The sequence below is a fragment of the Asterias amurensis genome, chromosome 6, assembly GCF_032118995.1.
Source record: "Asterias amurensis chromosome 6, ASM3211899v1".
Lineage (NCBI taxonomy): Eukaryota > Metazoa > Echinodermata > Asteroidea > Forcipulatida > Asteriidae > Asterias > Asterias amurensis.
In genome coordinates, this window is record NC_092653.1 from 14,384,446 (window position 1) to 14,408,638 (window position 24,193).

Consider the following 24,193-nt stretch of genomic DNA (forward strand, 5'->3'; position numbering starts at 1 on the left):
TTCTATAAATTAAAAACTCATTTATAGTACTACACCCATGTGATGGAAGATTGACTAATAATATAACCTGATTGATTTTTCTAATTCCAATGCAGATGTCAGTTGTGCTGATGTAGCTTGCCTTAACGGTGGTACCTGTTATCCAACAGGGAATGGCAAAACAAAATGCAACTGCAGAACAGGTTACACTGGTGATAACTGCGAGAAGGGTAAAACACCATTATTGTTTGTACTGAATACAGTCTCTATGTGCAAAACTATTATTTGTGGTTTTTCTTTGAAGGTTTGAGACATTATCTCAAGTCCATTTGATTGGTGTGTGATTCTGGAACATGGATGGATATAGTCAGATACAATGCTCAAGTCAAACTAAATAAATTATTGTTTGATTTTTGTTTCGAAGTTGATTTGTGACATTATTCACTTGCACAATGACTTAAAATCAGGCAGCAATTCTGTCTAAATTTGATACATTGATTGGACAGTAAATATTACCACACGGATACCTTTTTGTGTGTACCGATTGCAACAGCTACAGAAATTTCTCTTTTTTTATTTATTTTTAGGAAATGATGTCAATGTGCCTGGTACAAGAGGTAAGTTGAGAGGCTAAAGATACAACCCACAATTTAGAAACATTGGGTACTGATACCTTTATAACGGTTTGCAAGAAAAAGTTGTCCTGTGCCATAATGTTGATGACTTTTTTATTTTTTATTTTTTTTTTGTATCATTTGTGAAAATCATATTTGTATAAATTCTTCTCTCTTTGTAATTTTGTTACACAATTTTTGGTAAATTACAGTTGTTTTTGATTGAGGTATTTATTTGATTGTGTGCCCAACAGGTGCTCAGTCCACAGCACTGGTTGTTGGATTACCACTTGGAATTATTCTTCTCGTTGTAATTATTCTGATCGCGGCCGTCATCATGTTCAAGGTCATCCGAAAGCGAAGGTATGGGTTTGCAGTTTGAAGTTTAGGGTGTCCTGGCCCAGAGGTTAAAGAGCATCGAATTCAAGTTCTGGTAGTTAAAGGGAAGGTACACTATTGGTAATTGTCAAATACCAGTCTTCTCACTTGGTGTATCTCAACATATGCATAAAATAACAAACCTGTGAAAATTTGAGCTCGGTTGGTCATCGAAGTTGCAAGAAAATGATGAAAGAAAAAACACCCTTGTTGGACACAATTGTGTGCTTTCAGAAAAGAAAAAAAGACTTCTAGCTAGAAGTCTTTTATTATTTTAGTGAGAATTTACCTCTTTCTCAAAAACTACGTTACTTCATGAGGGAGTCGTTTCCCACAATGTTTTATTCTATCAACCGCTCTTCATAATGCTTGTTACCAAGTCAGTTTTAAGTTAATATTTGTTTTGAGTTATTACCTAACATGTACCTTCCCTTTAAGTCAAAAGAGTCTGGCTTTGCATCTTGGTTGTAAAACGTGTGTCCTTGATTGCTCCTTAATTGCTTCTCTTCACCCAGGGGTACACACGTAAATGGGTACGTGCGAGGGTACAGGTTGATTGTGTATGAAAAAGTCTATGGACTGCTAAAAGGTTGCCCAGGTTGTTTACTCCGAAGGGAGCTGAGAAAGATTTAAGGAATGTTAGTGGCCCAATGACCATCTGGCGATTTCATTAAACTCTTCCTTACTTAAGATTAATCTTAGGACTTGGGATGATTCCCAACCCTGCACTGTAGCATGCAGACCTTCAGATTAATCCCAAGTTAGGAAAAGTTACTCGTCCTAACTCGAGATAGGGTTAATCCTAGCGTTTCGTGAAATCAGCTGCAGGGCACTAATGTAACGCGCATTTAGAAGGTTACTGTGAAATGCGCTATATAAGATCTTATTATTAGTAATAAGGCAAACTGTTGGTCTGTGCTTGGGAAGTGCTGTGAGGATGTGTATTGGTATAATAAGGCTGACTGTTGGGCATCAGAACTTCCCCCACTAATTATGTTGAAGCCCCCAACTCCTCCATCTATCAAAACTGGTATCATCTAAATAAAATATAGAAGTTTTATGATCAACTTGTTATACATAAATTGATTAAAGCCAGTGGACACTCTTGGTAATTGTCAAAGACCAGTCTTCTTACTTGCTGTATCTCAACATATTATGCATAAAATGACAAACCTGTGAAGTTTTGAGCTCGATTGGTCATTGGAGTTGCAAGATAACTATGAAAGAAAAAAACACCCTTGTCACATGAAGTTGTGTGCTTTCAGATGCTTGATTTCGAGACCTCAAATTCTAAACTTGAGGTCTCAAAATCAAATCCGAGGAAATTTACTTCTTTCTCGAAAACTACTCCACTTCAGAGGGAGCAGTTTCTCACAATGTTTTGTACTATCAACCTCTCCCAATTTCTGGTTACAAAGTAAGGTTTTTTATGCTAATATAATTATTTTGAGTAACCACCAATAGTGTCCACTGCCTTTAAGTAGAATGACTTTCTTTTAAAGACTTATACTAACTTGGTCTTTTCAACCTTGTGCTTCAACTTGCCTATGTACTATGAAGTTACTTTATGAACATATGATTTTTCTTTTCTTTTTACCAGACCTCGAAACCAGCCTGGGCAGCAGGACGGTGGTGTGCCCATTCCTGATCACATCTACAACTCTCGCTTCTCCAATGCTGGTCTAGCGTATAACGCTAATAACGACACCGTTCAAGGAATGCCAACTGGGGGTGCAGAGGGGGGTGTGAAGCGGGAGCGACCCAAAAGTGAGAACCCCTATGCCACTCCCAATGATATGGCGCTGCAAAGCAATGGAGACAAAGCCGGGTATGACAACCCGGCTTACATGGTTGCAAATCCACCACCTGCTTACTCCACTCGCCCACTTTCTACATCATCTGATGTGTTTCCGCAGCCGGATACTAAATCACTCCTGAAGTAAATTCTGTTCATGAAATGATTGCAGAGTTTGAAGTTATGCAACTGAAGATGAAGATATCGATTTTGTTAATTCAACATTTTGGTATAACAGTTTCAAAATCGTTTTAACCTTTAAATATTAGTTTAATTTTTAGTTCTTATCAGCTGTAGTCATTCCCTTATTAGATGATGCTGTTTTTAAATCCTGCATCAAATGTTATGGGTTTTTAAAGCCTTTTTTTAAGCGAACAATTTTTCTCACATGAGTTTGCATTAAATTTGCATCAAATTTGTTTAATTGGCTTGCATATACATTTTGGTTGTTTTACTTTATTTTTTAATTCACGTAAATATATATATATAAGTATCTGTATTGTTCTTTTGAGTATGGTTGCTGGCTCAATCTGCTAAAACTTTCAGTGTTAGGGTTTTAATTTTAAATTTGGATTGCACACAATAAAGAACGCTGTTTACACTGTACTTAGTTTGTTTAATGTTGTATGCTTAGGTCTAGTTTTAACATTTAAAGCCATTATACACTTTTGGTAAACATATTGTCCAAGTCCCACACTTCGTGTATCACAACTTATATTAAACAACAAACCTGTGAAAATTTAGGTTCAATCGGTCATCGGAGTCGGGAGAAAATCACGGGAAAACCCATTCTTGTTTCCGTGCGTTTCGCCGTGTCATGACATGTGTTTAAAATAAATCCGTAATTCTCGCTAACGAGAATTTATATTGTTTTAATGTTTTCTCAAAAAGTAAAGCATTTCATGGAACAATATTTCAAGAGAAGTCTTCCACCATTACCTTCTGTAAACCCTGTAAATTATTTGTAAATCTGTGAACTTTTTTTTTCTGTACCGAAAGTGTATAATGGCTTTAAAGCCTGCTCAGCTTATTTGCGATTTTGTTATAGAATATTGTTAAAGCAATGTATATTGAAAAAGTTCTGGGTTAGAACTCATAGGGGGCCAGGCCTATTTTTTCATCACATGGGCGTGTGGGAACTATTAAGGGTGTCGCGAAATGCACAACTATTTAAATGAGAATGCGTAAGCATCTCTCAAAAATTACAAGAAATATGGTTATAAAAAAAATGTCTACTGTTAGAGTAAAACTATTTCTTTTTTATATGATATTCAAGATTTAAGAATGATTTGGTCTTATAGTTGTGGCAACAAAATTTCTCTATGAAATATAAGTTTTGTTGATGTAGTCATCTATAGATCAGTTGAATAATAAATATTGTAACATAGGCCCACTATAGCTTGCATTTAGCAATTTTTTATATACGCATAAAAGCAAAAAGCTCAATATTGAATTGAATAAATCCAATTGTGAGTTGTATTTTTATATTTCATAATCATTTGATGTCTATCATATGAACGTTAAATTTGTAATAAAACTCATTATTCCCACTGATATCGAGCAAAAACACAAACCGCCACACATGCTCACTAAACGTGCACGGTTTAAATAATGATGGTAGAAAGCTTTTTCAAAAGATCTTGCTGAGAGGTGCTGTACGTTTTTTGACAAACGTGTTACACAATTTTGCGGATTGAAATAATTTTCTTCTCGGCGGACGAAACGTTATTTTAGAAATGCACAACGGATTTACGCGTCTCTTCTAAAAACATATGATAACCACTTTTTCTTTCTGTGTGTGAATATAAATGGAGGACTTCGCCACACAGGTTGGCCAAGTTGTTGGAAGACGAAATGTATAGGGTTTGTTGTCCTTCGGGTCTCTGTGATTAATGTTGCCCTTTAATGGTGTGATACTTTTTGTATCTGCTTGTTCATTTCATCGTTGCTGACGTAGTCTCGTGTTAGTTTGTTACTGAAAGTTGTTATTGGAAGTTGTGAACTGTTTGTTTTTGAAAAATGCATTGTCTTTCTTGCAAAACGAACAACATTATGGTATCCCGTAACAATTGGCGTAATAACTTTAAGCTAGTGTTTGATGTTAGTTTTCGGGATGCTGTATAAAAAATATAGTTGCTTTTAAAACCAAACGTCAAGGCTCTTGCTATGTGAATGAACCACACTTTTTCTTTTAAGTGGCATGTAAGTCTTAACCTACATGTAGTTGTTGCATTTCAAAATGATTCCTCAGTTGCTGCTAATATTGGAAAGCTGAACCATAGGATTATCAATTAATTTATTTAATCTTGCCTGTGTTTATACGTTTAAGAATCTCTTACGCGTGAATGTTCTAGTTGTAATTTGTTGTTTGTTTTTAAGGCTGGACACCTGGTAATTACTACAAATAATTATCATACGCTTAGAACCTTACTTGGAAACGACTAATTGAGAGAGGTTCAAAGTAAAACAAAAAAAATGAGAAACGGCTCCCTCTGAAGTGACATATAGTAGAGAAAGAAGCAACTTTCCACGAATTTGATTTTGGGAGACCTCAGATTAGATTTTTAGGTCTCGAAATCAAGCATCTGAAGTGACAAGGGTATTTTTTAGCTGTTCCGACCTACCGTCGGAACAGGTATTGTTTTCGTCGAGATTGTTGTTATTCTTATTAGCTGTTCCGACGTAGTGGTCGGCACAGCTATTGTTTTTGTTAAGATTTTTATTTGTTTTTATTATTATTATTCTTTGTATCCGTTAAACCCATAGGTTTAACCAGGGCATTTTGTGTCTAGCAAAAGTCATACTTAGTATAAGAGAGTCAAATCCTATACCATATCAAAGCATAGGTTTTGAAGTTACAGATATTTGTAATTAGCATAAATTAATTAATTAATTAACTAAGTTATAACGACATGAATATTTAATTAGCCAATCTTTAGATCGCCATATCTCAAAAACTATACGTCCGATCGTATTTATTTTCAATACTTATTGGGTATTGCATAACTATTCGTTGGCCTTAAAATCCGGACGACGTCACCATGACGTCATGTATTGCACGTTTTGTGTCTGTGCACAAACACAATGGCTCTTCAAATGTCAACATTTAAATAGTCAACAACTTAATAACTTCAAAATAATTTATCTGTTCGTTTCCTAAATTTGATATTTTGTGTTGAAAAATATACTGTCTCTATGGTTATTGCAATGTGGACCTGTATGGTTAGAGGACTTATTTGAGGAGGGTCTAAGACGATGTCGTGTAGTTGGCATCTTTTTATTTCTGTTTGAAAAATGTTTAAATTTGTAACTAATTAACCACGTGACCCTCATTTGCATATTACAATAGACAATCTTTGCAGCACAAGATCTTCAGAAGTACACGGCCGAATTTTAGACTGTAGATATATAGACTCCTTGGGGGTTGGAGATTTATTTTGAAAAACCGTGACCTCAAGTTGACATCTACTTCCGGGTTAACCGGAAGTAGGACCATATCTCAAGAAATATACAACCGATTTTCAAACTTTTTTCAGTTGTAGACCACTTGGGCATTACAAATAAGTTTGAAATAACTTACACCCGATGTTAACCTTTACTTCCGGGTCAACCGGAAGTGGGACCATATCTCAAAAAGTACACAGCCAATGTTCAGACTTTTTTCAGTTTTACACTCTTAGGCAAAAAATATTAACTTTGAAAAACGGTGACCCCAGGTTGACCTTTACTTCTGGGTCAACCGGAAGTGGGACCTTATATCAAGATATACACAACCGTTTTATTAACTATTTCAGTTATAGACTCCTATTGGCATGGCAGATTAGTCTTTGGTAGCTGTGAGGAAATGTTGACCTTTACTTCAATCGGAAGTGTAACCATACATCAAGAGCTACACAACATTCTTGAAAACCTTGTTTTAAGTTATATAGATTCCTTGTGCAATGAAGCACACAATCCAAGCAAAACAACACGGAACAGCTTCGTGTTTGTTCACAAACACTTAATGTCTAGTTCTTTAATTATTATCTCGCAACTTCCACGGCCAATTGAGCTAAAATTTTCACAGGGTTGTTATTTTATGTATACGTTGTGTGCTTTCAGATGTTTGATTTCTGAAAGGTCTCGAAATCAAATTCAAACATTTTAGTGGAAAATTACTTAATTCTCGAAAACTACGTTACTTCAGACGGAGCCGTTTCTCATGTTTTATATTTACCAACAGCTCTCCATTTCCTACCAAGTTAGTGGTTTGGCTAACAAATATTTTGAGTAATCACCAATAGTGTACATGCCTAGGCCCTTTAAAGCTAATAGCTTGTGTTCAGAAGACGAACAGCAAAGTATACTGTTCGAAACGTCGAGACCAAACCGGTGTGGCGGGAGATCCGTCCCTCCGGAAATTCGGTCCCCCAAAATGGCAAACTGTGTACCTCTCTTGGTAGCGCCCTCTTTTGAATTATCCTCCTACAGCCATTTTAACTCCTATTGGGGACCGAACCTCCATAGAATCCCTGGGACACCGGTGTGGCGGTTTCAGTCTTCCGCCGTGTTCAGTTTTCCGGGACTCGGTACGGCACTAACAATTTACTACTTTTGCTTGCTGTGCGCAGGCGTCGCATGACGTAATGTTACCGTTGGTCATTCGGAAAACTGAACACAGCGAAAGTTGAAACCGCCACACCGGCTCTGTTCAGAGCCAACAATCCCTAAAGTTGACTAGTTATTTAAAGTTAAATTTCTTAATTTTCAGTAGATTTTCAGTGACGAAGCGTGCACTATTTAGTGTTTTTCAGCCAATTATTCACCACCGGTGAAGTCTTGCTTATAGCTGGCATGGCCGTTGCCAAGTATAACTTTCGCATCAGTTTCGAATGAATTGTATGAACACGCGATACGCTGAAAAACAGGAACAACATTATAATTTCCAAACGGTGCCAGATACAAACGACAGAGGGCGCTGTGCTGTTTTTACTTTCTCCTCTCTGATGACGGATCACGCCAGAGCAGTGTAGTAAAAAAAACACATTTTTTTTGTTGGCCATGAACCTTTTGTGAAGTAAACTTTGTGTCTTTACCCTTTTTTGGAAGCGGACGACTTCATTTTTCTCCGATCCAAACCATAGTAACTAAACAGAGGCTAAACGAAAACATAGTCTGGTTCCTTTCTTGGGTAGTGTATGTTAGCATTCATGTCTGTCATTGTATGCAGGGAACTTGCCCAAAATGGCGGCAGCTTGATAAAGTTAAATAAAAAGGTTTCGCAAGTCTAATAATACATACGGAAAAGAATACGTCAACACTTAACGCATCGTCTAAGATCACAGATTTAACATAAAACTTTCACGGTCAAGTGACGATGATTAGAAAACGTCCCTTGAAATATGTCTGTCTGAAATGTCATATTTCGCTCACTGGGTGTAACATTTTTTTTGTTTTTTGAATCGATTTCATGCAATGTGTAATCGATTGTTCACTCTGTTTTTTCTCGTGATCAATCTCAAACTTCTACAGGTTTGTCTTGTCAGTTTGTGTATGAAGGATTACATGAAGGGATTCAACTGTGTTTTAAATGACTATTCGATTCAGTCCAAGGATTGTACAGAGTCTACATCAACGGAGTGATGACCTCGGGAAATAAATGAATTTATAAGACAAAGACTTGGGTTTTGTGCAATTTTATTGAAATTGTGAACAGAAGCAAGAAATTGACATACAACATTCCTAAACATTTTAATCTAATTATGTTAGATTAAAAAAAAAAAAAATTAAATGTCTTTAGGACAATACGCCTATATAGTCTTTTATTGATATCTGAAAAGAAACAATGGTGATCACTCTTTAGTCGTTCTTAAAGGAACACGTTGCCTTGGATCGATCGAGTTGGTATATAAAAAGCGTGTGTAACCGTTTGTTATAAAATGCATGTGGGTATGGGTAGAAAGATGTTGTAAAAGTAGAATACAATGATCCACACAAACATGCCTCGAAATTGCACGGTTTTCCTTTTACCTCGTAAACTAACACGGTCGGCCAATTATGGGAGTCAAATGTTCTCCCATAAATGGCCGACTGTGTTAGTTCGCACAATAAAAGGAAAACCACGCAATTTCGAGGCAAACTTGTGTGGATCATTGTATTCTACTTTATAAACATCTTTCCAACCATATGCATTTTTTATAGACCAACTCGTCCGATCCAAGGCAATGTGTTCCTTTAAAATTAACGGCAGTACAAACGTACTTGTTTACATCACTTCAAAGTGATGTGGTTGTGGACATCGGTGTTATCCATCAACATTTGAATCTGAGAAGCGTTAGTAACGTTTCTCAGATTGTCTGTTCCGCTTCTTACAAATTATTCTTCCGGCGGGGCATATTAACCGCCTCGGACTTTTGGAGAATTCTGCAAAACGCGACCACCTTTTGAAATGGTATTTTCAAATTTTAACTTTACCTTGGACGGTTTCAAGTCTCTGATTGATCAAAACCCGGTCACGTGCGTGAGTGTTAAAGGGACACACCGGCTCACCGTTTACGCAATTTAGGGGTGTAGAATCATAAATAATGTTTTTATAGATGGTTGCTGTAAAATAAATCATCAAAATGTCACGTATTTAGCGAAAAATGATTTTAAAAAACCAAAGCGGCCATATAACAAGCTTCCGTTTCACGGACTCTTTGAATGTGAATCTTACGTTAGATTTTTCACCCATATTTACATTTTGTAGCGATAATTTGAATACATGATTTTTTTCGTCAATTATTCGTAAATAATTTTGTAAAAAAAAAGATTTAAATTTGGTTAAGTAAGTTACTTTTAGACGGCTGAAATTAAAACTAGCCCGGAAGGTCACGTGATTGTTTGTACCACTTTTTGGTAGAACAATCACGCGACCTGCGTTTTTGTCTTAAAATGCTCAAAAACGGCTAAATTTGATGATTTTTTTTTAAGGACTGTTCTTCATTCCTGGAAGACCGTTGAAGTCATAGCTCAGTCTATTTTGTAGCCCAAATAGCCCAATTCGGCCGGTGTGTCCCTTTAACGGTGGTATATATACGAACAAAGACCGGCTTTGGAAAATAGCGAATAAGTGCCCCCCTAAATCAGCATACATTGTGTAAACCTTGCGCGTTGCACTGTATCGCATGCTTATTTATATCCATGTTAGTTTCATTGCAACTTCGCGCACTTACGCGTACGCGCGCTGAAAATGTATCAATTTTGAGTGCGCGCGTGTGACAGGTGCGCGCGTATAAACTGACGCTGAGCTCATGCGCTCGTTTTAATGCACAATGACCAGCTATCGTCCAATCATTTGCCTCCTTTGACCCCAGTGAAGGCGCTGGCGCTGTTAACGGACCTCGCATCCGGCTCGGTCCGCTAGCAGCGCAGCGCCAGCCACCAACCCGGTCATTACCACGCAGTGAAGACCGGGTACTCGCACTGTTATTCCCTAATAATTAGAGAGGATAAAACAATCTTATGCTTTCAAAAAAACAAAGGTAAACTTTCCTTGTTAGCAGAGTCGTGAAGCGACTCATCAGCAGCGTGGATTAGTCACTCAATGGGTCCCTTGTCCTAGTCGATCTTTAAATGTTATTGTTTTCCTTTACACTTGAGTTATTACCCAATAATCAAATCACAATAATTTAACTATTACATCGTTAATAAAATTTAGAAAGGTTGTTATTGTTTTTCATAAATTATTACAAAATAATAACATTTCTACTTATATCACTTCACAGGCAACACTACTAGTGTTACTTTACGGTTGTTTGTTTTGATAGTTTACTAAAATGTGCAGATAAAGGTGCAATGAATGTTTACAATCGCTTTTCGAGCACGATTCACAATGTTCAGCTAAAAAAGCATTGAGCCAAAAATAATGGTGTCTAAATGATACACCTTTTTTAAGCTAACTACAACTAGATAAGTTTACTTCAGGCAGCTGATGTTTATTTATACGTTTAGTATACTACAGGCTTTGTTTCTGTTGCCTGTTCTGGTATCCGTTGCACTCCAATCATCAATGGCATTTAACTGCGCGGTCACCCACGTTATACAGGTCAAAATTGATTATGGATGGCGCTTGGTTCAAAATGATTATTCATAATTGGACCACTCATCACATCAGATATAGTCATATTCACAGAAAAAACAACCTCGTTAAATGGGAGACTTTGGAACGCTAGGTGGCAGCAGACTTACTAGGTAAATTCCCATCGTATACGTAGTTCTGTACATTACCGAGAACAATGGATTTTTCCTGGTAAGTCTGCTGCCACCAAGCGCCCCAAAAGTATCATATTGGTGTGCTGTTACCATTTACCACCAAAGTGATGGGTTTAACAATTTTGATTTCACGAGCTAAATTTGTTCACCAGCCCCCCCCCCCCCCCCCCACACCTGCCCACCAACAAAGTTGACGTATTGGTTAATAAATTAGCCACTTCCCTTCAGTGATTCACAATCTTACGATAACAAAGGTCCGACAAAGCGCTAACCTTGTCTTCCTAAAAACATGAACAAAAAAATTGTTGAATTGATTACTTTTAAACTTAAACTTTCTCCCAATTTATTATAGCAAAAAATATAGGTTAACATTCTTAGATGCTCTCCTTTAGGTCGCCGTAGATGCTCTCTGGTGCAATCTAGGCCGGTTCAAACACATCTTGTTACACCTTACATTCTTCTGAAATTATTTCTAAAGTAATACAAAGTCCGCAAAATATTGTTCCTACTCTGTTTGTTTCTTCTTCTTTTTCTCTTTTTCCCCCTTTTTTCCCTCTTGGGTGGGGGGGGGGGGTGGGGGGGGGGGGTACAATGAAATGTGCTATGAAGTTTTTTTTTCTGCTTACAGCAGCTTTTTGAAACTGGATCCCCGGGCGATAATCCAACTGACGAGAGCCTCAGAGTCGCTGGTGGGTTGAAGGGGTAATTGGTCTTGGATTAAAAAATTATTGAGCTTCTGATTGTTACAGTGGTTTGGCTTCTACAGAAAAAGGGCATTGTAAGGCACCCAGAAATTCAGGATTCGATGGCCAATTTGTCTTTGTCTTATGAGTATGAATGTTTCATATCTCCATAGGCCTACATGCGTCTGATTTTAAGCGCGCTACCACCAATAGTTACGTTACCAAAACAAACAGTTGTAAACTCAGCATTAAGATTAATCTCTCCATCAACACAACCATTAAACCACCAGCCTCCCTCCGACTCCTCGGCGCAGTTCCTCTCACTGTCGCCATCGTTGTCTCTGTCGTATGTTGAGAATGGCATGCCGTTTGCAGATAAAATCACACCACCTGAGTAAATGGAACAACCATGATTGTGTACATTTTTAGTTGCATTATAATGGTTTGGGACACTTTTCGAAAAGTTGTTTCGAAAAGTTAACAGTATATTTTGAGAATTTGAAGTTATAAAAACGTGTTGTGTTCTGCCTAAAGAGGGGAGCATTATGGTGGGATCTCAATGTTCAGGAAGCGTCCGCGATGTACATTTCAGTTTTCTAAACATAAACAATAACAGGTCTACGAGCCTGGTGATTGAATGAAAAAGATTCTGCTTACCGTTTCTGCATGCCATTGAACCGTCAACATGAAGGGTGTAGCTATCACCCGAGAGGCGAAAGTTACGGAGTTCCTTCAAGTACCATCTTGAAGAATCCCTAACCTTGACTTGAATCTCCCACGAGGTGTTGCCACCCTCAGTCAACTGACGGACCTTCTCATTTCCCAACCAGAAGTTCTGATTAGCTATGTTACCAAAGCCATCCCTGTACTCATCCCAATCTCGGTTGAAACTGATGTCACCACTTAAATGGAACTGGATAATCTTTGAAATCAAGAATATAGGAAAGACAATCACCAAGTTTGTTCAACAAATTCATCCTAGGTATATTATGGGAGGGCCGATCGCTTTGATGATTTTTTTTTCTGTCAACAAAGATTTATGTCCGAAGGGTTAAAATAAATAAACATATAAATTATAATTGTTGTAGTCAAGCACCCTGTACAAAGAAAACTACAATTTGCAACCGTCGTGGTTCCATAATGTGTTCATTATTTATTATAGCTGCCTAAAAATACAAAAAAAATAACATTAATGTATACTGATCAAGTTCTTCGAGTGTTTTTAAGCGTATTCATAAATAACTCCTACGGTTTCGCTATACCTATTGGTGGAGAGCGCGTCACGCGGGGTGCTTAAAAGGTTGATAATGACCAGCTTGGGCTGTTTATAACCGGTTGTTTTCGGATACGTTTAGATGCATATTATGCGCACGAATGCATATCCCAAAACTGCCTCATTCATAAAAATGCAATACGCGTACAGAGCTCAAGGACGTCGGAAAACGGAAAGTTTTACAAAGTTTCTTACTTAATTACGCCCTTTAACCACACAGGCATTTTAAATGGGAATAAAAGAGTAGTGACTTGTTCTAAAACTGCCGTTTGAAACCACGAAGGGTCGTGGCCGTGCGATACAAGGCCCTCGCCGGCCTTTAGCGCACGACCCTGCTGGTTTTAAACGGCAATTTAAGAACTCGTCGCTACCAGGGTCTTTTTGAATGACTTTGTGTAAGAGACTCGTGATTTGATAAATGCTTTGAGTAAGGGCGGATTTTATATTAGCGGATACAATGTTATGTTTGGTCCGCCGACAGGAATATGAGACATTTATTTAGATTATAATTATGTAAAGTCTGCATATTTTGACTGTATAGAGCATGAAAACCCTTGGTGAGTGTAATATAAAAAATGTGCTACTATTAATCATTGTACAATCTTTGGTAGGAGAGGAACTTACAATTGATCCTGGCCAGTTTGTCATGTCGCAGAATACATCAATGCCTTCTGGATACTTGGATGGGTAAATAGTGTAAATACCTATCGCACTGTCAGGATGAGCCTGGAGGTAGTCTTGGCAGTCGTAGTATCTGGGCTCTAGATTGAAATGAAAACATTAAAAAGGAAAATATTGCTCATCTGTGGGCGATCGTTCGTAGTATAACATGTAATTTCTTCCTTGATAAAAACAGGATTACCAATCAAGTTTCCATTTGCTGCATATTGCTTGTTATTCAGCTTGCTTATCCTGAAAATCACATGGAAATTTGTTGGTTGGTAATCCTGTTATCATCAAGGAAGAAATTTCATGCTAAGCAATTTTTGTTTTTGCTTACAGGCTTTATAAAATAGGGCCATCTCCCATTCAACCCACTTTGCAATCACACGTGCAGGTTGTACCAAGGAGCGAGCCGTCATTCGCACAATCTTCGGGAGTCAATGCACACTGTGTATATTAATTTTAAACAAAATATCATATCTCTCGATCGTAAATTATATTAAAAATTAATATTTCGCTAATATAATTTCTAGAGCCTCGGCTGCGGTAAGTTCATGTCAGTAACGACAATCACAGATGCTATTTTTTGTATGTACAAACGAGTTGACATATTGCATGGCGGAACACCAGTTTGCGGTGATATTATTTTGATTATTTAATATTTATCCAGCATTATCCACTAGATTTCTGAACTTCTTCAGATTTACACTCCATCAAGGAATCTTCGATCAAGTTCCATGCTTGATCTTGTAGGATTTGAAACTTTGCATGGTGGAAATACGATATGGAAAGGTTTGCGGTAACGCCATGTAATGACTATCTCTAATGAGTTGGGGTGGTTCTGAAGAGAACCGTTGGCTCAACTCGACGTTTCGATCAGTATGCCCTGATCGTCTTCTGGAGATTCTCCAGAAGACGATCAGGGCATACTGATCGAACTCTTCAGAACCATCCAACTCAGTAGAGATAGTCATTACATGGCGTTACCGCAAACTTTTCCATATGCTTGATCTTGTTTTTGTACCACAACATTCAAATCTCTTCTCAAAACTTATCTTATGTCACAGGTTTTCAAGGACTAACTTTGTTGTGTCTGTTTTTCTTTGTATGTTTGTTTTTGGTTTTTATTGCACCTATCAGGATGGATACGTGCGCATTACAAGTTGTATTATTATTACTATTATTATTATTTATAATTAACAGTTGTAAGCAGCATTTCCAGGCTGTAACCAACAAACAGGATGTTATTTTTTTCTTGAAAGTTAGGAGTATGAGGTCCTTAGAAGCCACATTGAATGTTTACAAGTAATCATCGGGTTTTAAGTTGGGTTCTACCACTAAAGACAGTGGACACTTTTGGTAATTGTCAAAGTTAGACCAGTCTTCTCACTTGGTGTATCTCAACATATGCATAAAATATCAAACCTGTGAAAACTTGAGCTCAATTGGTCGTCGAAGTTGCGAGATAATAATAAAATAAACAAAGTAAAAACACCCTGGTCACACGATGTTGTGTGTTTTCAGATGCTTGATTTCTTGACCTCAAATTCTAAATCTGAGGTCTCGAAATCAAATTTGTGGAAAATTACTTCTTTCTCGAAAACTACGCCACTTCAGAGGGAGCCGTTTCTCACTATTTTTTATACTATCAACCTCTCCCCATTACTTGTTGCCTAGTGAGGTCTTATGCTAATTATTTTGAGTAATTACCAGTAGTGCCCACTGCCTTTAAATTCAAATAGGGCTGTTTTTTGGCGAGCTGCTTTAGCAGAATGCGAGCCTAAGTAATACCGATTTTGTCCGTCCGTCCGTCCCGTCCGGCCGTCCGTCCCGTCCGGCCGTCCGTCCGTCCCGTCCGGCCGTCCGTCCCGTCCGGCCGTCCGCGCTTAAGTTTCAGTCTTTAAGTTGAGTTTTTTTTTTGGTATGTACAAGCCCGTGTGAGATTGTTATGTATTTGCCAATCATTTTTGGTAATTTCAGCTATATTTTCCGATAATGTTGGAAGTTTTGGAGAGAAAAAAAATGTTAAAGTTTTTGGAATAAGTTTTTGGATTTAAAAAAAATGTTAATGTTTTTGTTCAGGCTCAAACATTGACATCTGGATTTTAAAGAACCAAACACAAACTTAAATCTTAAATTTGTCACTCCTTTGTCATCACTCCTTATTGCAATGATGTACAGATTTAAATCAAATATTGCTGATTTCATGTAGATAATATGAAAGGATGAAACTCAAAGAGTGCATCACTGGTTCCAGTTGAATGAGCTAAAACAATGAAAACCTTAAATGGCCAGTACTTCATACTTGTCAATGTCTCAACCTCTTTGACCATCAGTTGATCAAGAGAATGGTATTTCTGTCAGTCATTGGGTCTATCTGGCGATCGGCAGCTCGCCATGGCAGCTTCGCTGTCTAGTTTACCTTTTTACTCTCTGAATGTAAAAGAGTAAAAATCACCACTCTTTACATTTTGAGTTGTCCCTCATCAAATGGCTCTTTAAAAAGAGTGGTGGTTATTTCACTCTTTTAGAGGGGTTTCACTCCAGGATAGAGTGAAAATCACTCAAAAAGATGCAAACTTCAGTCTCAAAGAGTGAAAGACCACTCGAAAAGGAGTTGTCCTTCATATGGCTCTTCAAATAGTGCCTTTTCACTATTTAGCATTTAGAGAGCAAGTATGAAAATATACAATCTTTGACAGCTCAAAAATCCGCTTTTCAACGAGGCATTTTGTTTTTGTTTTAAGGGGGAAAGGGCCACGATAATAGGAACGCTTAACGAAAATTAATTGTTGACAGCGGCCACCCTTACTTTTAAATTGTTTGAAAATTAATATTTTCTTTTTGAACGAAACAAATAATATTTGAATATGCACCAATTTGATATACGGAACGAAAACTTGTAAAATATTTATATAAAAAAATGAATGATATTAAACTCACCATAACAGGTCTTTCCAATCCAGTGTTCCTCGCATAGACACATGCAGGTTGTTTCATGGAGCGTTCCGCCATTCTCACAGACAGTCAATTCACAATCTAGAAACAAATTATCTCTTTTTCGGGTAAATAATTTTTAACAGCATTTCGTGGATGTAAGTCCGTCCATGACTGGACTGCTGCATTAAGTCTATGTTAGTAAAGACAATCAGCAATGTTATAGTTTATTGCTTTATATTCTTGTGGCTTTTCTTGTGGAAGTTTCTTGTTTTTATAAAAGAGACGACAAGGTTCTAAGACGCATTGCAAGATGGGATATCAGTAGGATTCCATCCTCAATTTTTGCTTGAGACATTCAACAACAAACTGTTGAAGAAGTTTTACAAGAACATCAAATCCATCAATACTTTGCGATGTGACAGCGGGTATCGGCGATACAGTGTTTATCGAATTATAACCGCATCTCTGGCCGCCAACGGGCATTAACTCTCATCAACCCAGAAACGATAGATGAATTCGTAGTTTCATAAAATCGAATGTTTGGGGCCGAGCAATCATTTCCGAAACCATTCTTTGACGTATACATTTTCAAAATCAGCTGCAGTGCTTCTCACCAAAATTTGATATGATCATTAATTTTCAAGTATTTACCAATCTTTGGCTATACATGAGAACAATGAAGATCATACTCACCAGTAGTGCTGGGCGAATAGTGAAATTTTGTTATTCGGATACCGCTGGCCAACTATCCGAAATTAACCGGATATTGGAATAGTTTTTTCGCCGCTAGAGGGCGCTGTTTAAAAAATATATATATTTTTTTGCCGCTATAGGGCGCTGTTCGTTTGTGAATGAGATCTTTTGGGCGGATTGATATTAGTTTTAGACAGTGTCACTCGGTTCATTCATAAAAATGACCGGATCTAATTTAAAGATGGCGATTTGCTTTTTCTTTTGATCGTCATTGACTCTACGTGAAGGAAAACTTTTGTAATCTTTGAACAAATTACGTCAGAAATGTCATTGTTTTAACTCTTCACGGAGGTGAGCATAGTTAAATACTTAATATATGCTGTTTTATGCTGTCTTAATAGAAGTTTCATAAGGATTCAGACAAAACATTCATATCAGTTGTCGCCCGACGTCCGCGGATATTCGGATATTAAAGAATATCCGGTTACTCGGTTGTAATTACAGAATTATCCGGTTTGTAAATAGGTATTCGCGCCCTATGCGGATATCCGGTTAAGAAAAAAAAGGCATTCGCGGTTACGGATAGGAAAACCTATTCGCCATTAACCGGATATTCGAATAATTCGCCCAGGCCTACTCACCAGTACAGGTGTTTCCCTTCCAATTCATTGGGCACTCACACGTGCAGGTTGCGTCATTGAGCGAACCGTCATTGGCACAGTCTTGGGTAGTCAAGGCACACTCTGTATCAATTAAAGGCAGTGGACACTATTGGTAATTACTCAAAATAATCATAAAACCTTACTTGATTACGAGTAATGGGAATTGGTTAGTAGTAAAAAACATTCTGAGAAACGGCTCCCTCTGAAGTAGCTTTCGAGAAAGAAGTAATTTTTCCACGAATTTGATTTCGAGACCTCAGATTTAGAATTTGGGGTCTCGAAATCAAGCATCTGAAAGCACACAACTTTGTGTGACAAGGGTGTTTTTTCTTTCATTATTATCTCGCAACTTCAACGACCGATTGAGCTAAAACTTTAACAGGTGTGTTATTTTATGCATATGTTGAGATACACCGACTGTGAGGCATAGTCTTTGACAATTACCAATGTGTTCAGTGTCTTTAAAGGAACACGTTGCCTTGGATCGGACGAGTTGGTCTATGAAAAGCGTTTGTAACCGTTTGTTATAAAATACATATGGCTAGAAAGATGTTTTAAAAGTAGAATATAGTGATCCACACAAGTATCACTCAAAACTGCACGGTTTTCATTTTACGTCGCAAACTATCACGGTCGGCCATTTATTAAGTCAAATTTTTAACTCCCATAAATGGCCGACCGTGTTTGTCGACCACGTAAAACGAAAACCACGCAATTTCGAGGTATATTTGTGTGGATCATTGTATTCTACTTTTACAACATCTTTCTAACCATATCGATTTTATAACACACGGTTACAGAACGCTTTTCAAAGGCCAACTCGACCGATCCAAGGCAACGTGTTCCTTTAAGAACAACATCAAACCAATAGGGTCTTGCTTTCAGATTCCATTCACAAATTTTTGGGGGAAACATGGGTTATGTCCATCTAAGAGCCTGTCTAGTCAGTCTGTCTGCTTATCTGAAGTATCAAGGATTCCACATTACGTTCTTAAGTTGTGCCCGCAATACTTACCAGTACATGTTTTGCCGGCCCGGTTTTGAGCACACGAACAATGGCATGGATCGTCTATGAATGTACTTCCATTTTCACATGTCAGTGAACAATCTGAGAATGGTAGTCAGTATAAATGTTAATAGTGATATAATATATTTCTAACACGATGCATATGAAATTTTTTGTAACGTACCTTCATAACGCTACCGAAGTGGTAGGAAACAAAAACCATGAAGACCACAGATTCACATATAGAATGATAATGATAGTAGAAAACATCTCTTGAAATATTTCTGTCTGGAATTTCATATTTTATGAGAAATAATGAATCTAATTTTGCGTTTGGAGATGAGCGTTTTTTTGTGTGTGTTTTTTGGCAATGTTTATGGTAGTTGGGCGAAAAATACGAAAGCTATGAGAGAAAAAAATAATTTCGATCGAAAGTGGGTCACATTTACAATGACCTTTAAGGCGGTAACACAATTTAGGAAAACGTCATCAAGCAAAACTTGCTAGTGCACCGGACATGAGACAAAGTTTAATGAAAGGCTCTTCAGAGTTAAGTAAATTATCGATTCATTTTTTGTTCAATGTTGAAACTGATTGGTGCAGCCAATGGTATCCAATTTGTTTATCTTTACCTAAGATACTCACTTTCACACTCAAAGTAGTTGTCAATTTCTATCTTTAGGTCTGTGAAGAGAGGGTGATCTGTGTAAAACGGATCAAACCCTCTCTCGGGTGTATACGTGTTCATGCCCCCAGGGTAGATGCTGGTACACTGGCATCGAAGGCGGTGATTTAACGGCATGACCCACCGTATAATGCCGTTCTCCTTAGGGTTCGGTTCCCTCCCGAAGCTGCAACTAAATGCTGTAACTGTTGCGAACCCATACCAGGATGCTTAAACAAAAAGAAGCAATGTTCATTAAATTTAATTTGAAAATATTCTAAACCAAACTAATAGAAAAAATGTATTGTTGACATCGACAACATTTATTAATAGATTTCACTTTCTCCCTTTCAAAAATCATTTTTTTTTTTTTTTTTTTTTTTTTTTAAGGTGGCACTTTTTGTTATTTAAGTAATGAAAAGAGGGTAATTTTGAAGCACCTTTACATTTAATGCCATTATACACTTTCGGTAAACAATATTGTCCAAGTCCCATACTTCGTGTATCACAACTTATATATAAAACAACAAACCTGTGAAAATTTAGGCTCAATCGGTCATCGGAGTCGGGAGAAAAAAACGGTAAAAAACCAAAACTTGTTTCCGCGCGTTTCGCCGTGTCATGACATGTGTTTAAAATAAATCCATAATTCTCGCTAACAAGAATTTATACTGTTTTACAGTTTTCTCAAAAAGTAAAGCATTAAATGTACTAATATTTCAAGAGAATTGTTTCACCATTACCTTCTGTAAACCCAGTAAATTATTTGTAAATCTGTTATTTTTTTATATATTTTTTTGTTCTGTACCGGGGTCCAATGGCTTCAAAAGGAAAAGTAGAGTTTGTTCTTTTGTATATCATTTACCCTTTCAGATTTTTTTTTTTTTTTTAAATTAAGTGTGATCCACTTTTGATATAGGGGTGTTTTTTGAAAGTCTGCCTGCGCTTCTTTGTTTCATTGTAAGGGAGTGACCGTGTGGCCCGGTTTTTACAACTATAGTTACGGGCACGCGGATATGGTGTCGTGCTGTTGGTAATCATTTATCATTAGGTGTTGCTTAGCAATGTGGTTACTCAGGCATCATGATATTATAGTTTCCTGATAATTATTCAGCCTTTCGCACGATTTTATTGTAGCTTCCGTGCTCAAGATTATTTTCCTCGCAATTAAGGTTGGCACAGTGGCGAGAACAAGTTGAGCGAAAGTAATTCTATTGAAATCGTAAAGGTTATAGCCAGTATACACAAAGGGACTAGTTGTTTTCCAAGAAGAAATATACAACAGATAAGGGGGGAAATTATTATATATTTTAATCTTTATAGAAAAGAAAAACAAATACATACATAATTTTAAACCTTTGCCTTCTGCTTCCCTTATTTTTCTTATAATAATAGTTTAAAAACACTATTTCAAAAGAAGTGCGTCTAAAATTTGTCGTGGTGGAAAACTTCCTGTTAAAAATGTCTACATAAAAATTAACCAAAATGAGCAGGACAAACATTTTAGATTTCAGTCCACCAAAACGCTGATTATAACAGTCAGATCAGAACTGGTACATGTAGAGAAAGATGGAGTCATACAATTAAATAACGTGTTTTAATGCATGTTTATGTAAAGTTATCCCCGATGCAATTTTAACATCTCTTATTATCGTTGCGGTACCCGCTGCCAAAACATCGAACTGCCTCTAGCTACCGGGCAATCTCGGTAGTCTAGTGGGTAAGACACTGCTCTAAAATTGCAAGGGTCATAGGTTCGAATCTCACCCGAGTAACATGCCTGTGATATTTATTCACAGGACTCGGGAAAGTACTGAGTATACAGTGCTAACACACATCGGTGTATGGGTAAAAACCAATTAATAATTTTTATCCCCGATGAAAATTTAACATCTCTTATTAAAGTTATCCTGTTAGTTTGACACTTTAACATTTTCTGAGACTTGTAATTAATTTTCTGTTTTTATTTTTTATTGGGGGTGCATCCCTTAGGCTCAAAGTTGTGTGGGTGTCGTGTCCCCCCCTCCCCTAACAATACCCTGGTGTCGCCCTTGGTTTACACTAACGTACGTTCAACATCACATGCCGCTGATTTGATCAATAGTTGAAAACCATTTGAAAATCAGTGAGATTGCTTGATTGAGTTGACAGGTTGACGCCAGTTTAACAATTGAGTCTGTTCGGTCTCCCAACATACGTCGCCCTATGTACAGTAAACAGGTAAAATATTGGATTGATATTTTTTTTTCATACAGAAAAAACGGTCTGTATAAATTCAACTGAAGAATCGTTCAATAATGTAGTATTACATGTCTTATATTAGAATGCGAAAAACTGAATTGATATTTGTTGGAAACCGGGACATTTTACGCGATCCCGATAACTTCGCAATTGAGCTCCGGGATGAGGGGATAATTAACTATGTGGAGATTGAACAAAATTAATAATGGAATCACTTTCAAATCAGACATCATTAAATGCAACATTGCAGAAAGGCTAAAATTGACTTACCGATACCCACAGCGGTAATGAAGCTAACCCACTGCGTGCTGTGCATCTTCCCGTTTCTATTGGCGTCCTAGACACCAGTAAGTTAGGCCAAATCCTCCAATGAATATTCATAAAATAAACACAGCGGATAGATGTACAACAACGCGTAAAACTCAGTTTTATCGGTAACTGCGACACACGAAAGACGATTACTTCCCAGCCAGCAATCTGGCATACTGAAGTCTCGTGGTCTTTTCAAGTACAATCTCTGCTTGGCGCTGTGGTGAACTCTGGGCGTTGCCTTCTAAAGATGCGCTGACCAATCAAAAGGCAGCATGAACGATGGATGAAGTTCACCGATATAGACCGGGGAATTCATTACAGGTGCCGGTTAAATGTTATGCCTAGGTGACTGCATACTATACAGATAACAGTAAAATAATGATTTCTTTTAATAAAATTGCACACCCGTATTATAAACTGGGCCCCTGTCTTTATCACGAGCCTCGAAGCGTGACGTCAGATGCTCAGGCTAAACCCGTCTACACCAGTTGGAGCCTTTGCAACGCTAGGTGGCAGCATATTTACTGGGTGTTTACGTATACATTGTAGTCCTAATCAGCCACGGGCACACTACCAGTGTACAGTTAAGGTATAATCAACATTCAGAAATAAGGAATCGGGAAGTACTGAGTATACAGTGCTAACAAACATCGGTGTATGGGTAAAAAACATAAAATTAATATTCAGAAATAATTCGAAACTATTCTCCTTCCCCTTAAAACCAGCCGGTGAAAGCGTCATCAAGTACTAATTAAACATGTATGTGAAAACCCGCATAATTTTTTTTCCCAGGTTTTTTTTGGGGGTTGTTTTGTTTTTATTGACATGGATATCTTTTTGTTGTTGGTAATATTATGAGATCAAAAAACTTATTTTCCACCAAAATTTCTTCTGATATTAAGTTTATAGGCACTGGACACTATTGGTAGTTACTCAAAATTGTTGTTAGCATAAAAACTTACTTTGTAACATACAACATTGTGAGAAACGGCTCCCTCTGAAGTAACGTAGTTTTCGAAAAAAAGAAGCAAGTTTCTACTAAAATATTTGAATTATATTTCGAGAACTCAGAATTTGATTTTGAGGTTCCGAAATCAAGCATCCGTTCGCGGATTGTTATGTGCAGAATCTACACTGCCTGAGTGATGACCTCGGGCATTAATTGACTCTTTAACGCACAGAAGTGGGTTTTGTGCAATTTTATTTAAATTGTGAACACAAGCACAACATTCAAATACATTATTACTTAACACTAAATTGTTGATTCAACATTTTGTAAATTATGTTTAGAACAATATATATATTATATTTAAGAACATCTGTTGCCATCTATTTGTATGAAAACAATGACCGTTTTGTAATCACTCTTAAAATGATTAGCGGCAGTGCAAACTTACTCGTCACTTTGAAGTGATATGGTTTTGGATTATTGTATCAGTTTTTATCCACCAAAATTTGAATCTGAGAAGCGCTACTGTCAGTAACGTCTCTCAGGATGTGTTTGAGTTGAGGAGTGTTTTGCCGAAATGTATTGTCAACTTTTCAAGTCTCTGTGATATGAGAAGAATAGTTAAGTCATTACAAATCTTCTCGAAGGGTGACTCATACAGTAATCATAGGTGAGAATGATGCGAAAGGCCTTCTTTTGCAACCAATCCAAACACAGAGTTAGTCCAGAGAAACAGACAGGAGATGCATATTCAATTCTCATGTCACTGGCTGGTATATTACAACGTATTAACTGTCTTAAAAAAATAAAGTTTACGGTTAAAAGATTTACACATAAAATCAATATGAGTGTCCAATTTCAGATTGTTGTATGTGATTACCAAGGTCAAGGTCATGAAGCGACTCATTAGCATGGACCGGCAACTCAATGTGTCCCGGACTTTATTCGTTTTACGAATAAAAGACAAGTATCCAGTGAAAAGACCAATAAAAGGACTAACACACATTGTTTTAAGCATCACCCCCCCCCCCCCCCAAAAAAAAAAAAAAAAAAAATGCACTCCATGTCAAAGCAGCCGATAATATAATTATAAGCTTTGTTTCTGTATG

At 37.3% G+C, this 24,193-nt stretch overlaps 2 protein-coding genes across 3 annotated transcripts in view; one reads left to right on the forward strand and one right to left on the reverse strand.

The window, feature by feature from the left end:
• Nucleotides 1-8,393, forward strand: part of LOC139938743 (uncharacterized) — a 44,882-nt gene extending 36,489 nt beyond the window's left edge. For both annotated transcript variants that reach the window (XM_071934361.1, XM_071934362.1), the window contains exons 28-31: nucleotides 96-209; nucleotides 567-596; nucleotides 848-956; nucleotides 2,572-8,393. In XM_071934361.1, the coding sequence (XP_071790462.1) occupies nucleotides 96-209; nucleotides 567-596; nucleotides 848-956; nucleotides 2,572-2,914 (596 nt within the window). In that variant the 3' untranslated portion in view covers nucleotides 2,915-8,393. The remainder of the gene's footprint in view (nucleotides 1-95; nucleotides 210-566; nucleotides 597-847; nucleotides 957-2,571) is intronic.
• Nucleotides 8,394-11,222: 2,829 nt separating this feature from the next.
• LOC139938234 (uncharacterized) lies at nucleotides 11,223-22,139 on the reverse strand. Its single transcript, XM_071933643.1, has 8 exons — nucleotides 22,094-22,139; nucleotides 19,564-19,812; nucleotides 18,928-19,020; nucleotides 17,892-17,993; nucleotides 13,579-13,715; nucleotides 12,339-12,603; nucleotides 11,914-12,071; nucleotides 11,223-11,279 (listed from the first exon to the last, which is right to left on the reverse strand). Exons 1-8 carry the CDS (start codon nucleotides 22,137-22,139, stop codon nucleotides 11,223-11,225), a joined length of 1,107 nt encoding a protein of 368 aa, XP_071789744.1.
• Between the last annotated feature and the right edge of the window lie 2,054 nt (nucleotides 22,140-24,193).

Coding starts and splice junctions, on each gene's coding strand:
- LOC139938234 (XM_071933643.1), bottom strand. CDS start 22,139: ATGCACAGCACGCAGTGGGTTAGCTTCATTACCGCTGTGGGTATCG. Junction 19,021..19,563: donor CAACTACTTTGAGTGTGAAA/GTGAGTATCTTA, acceptor TACCATTCTCAG/ATTGTTCACTGACATGTGAA. Junction 17,994..18,927: donor GGCCGGCAAAACATGTACTG/GTAAGTATTGCG, acceptor TAATTGATACAG/AGTGTGCCTTGACTACCCAA.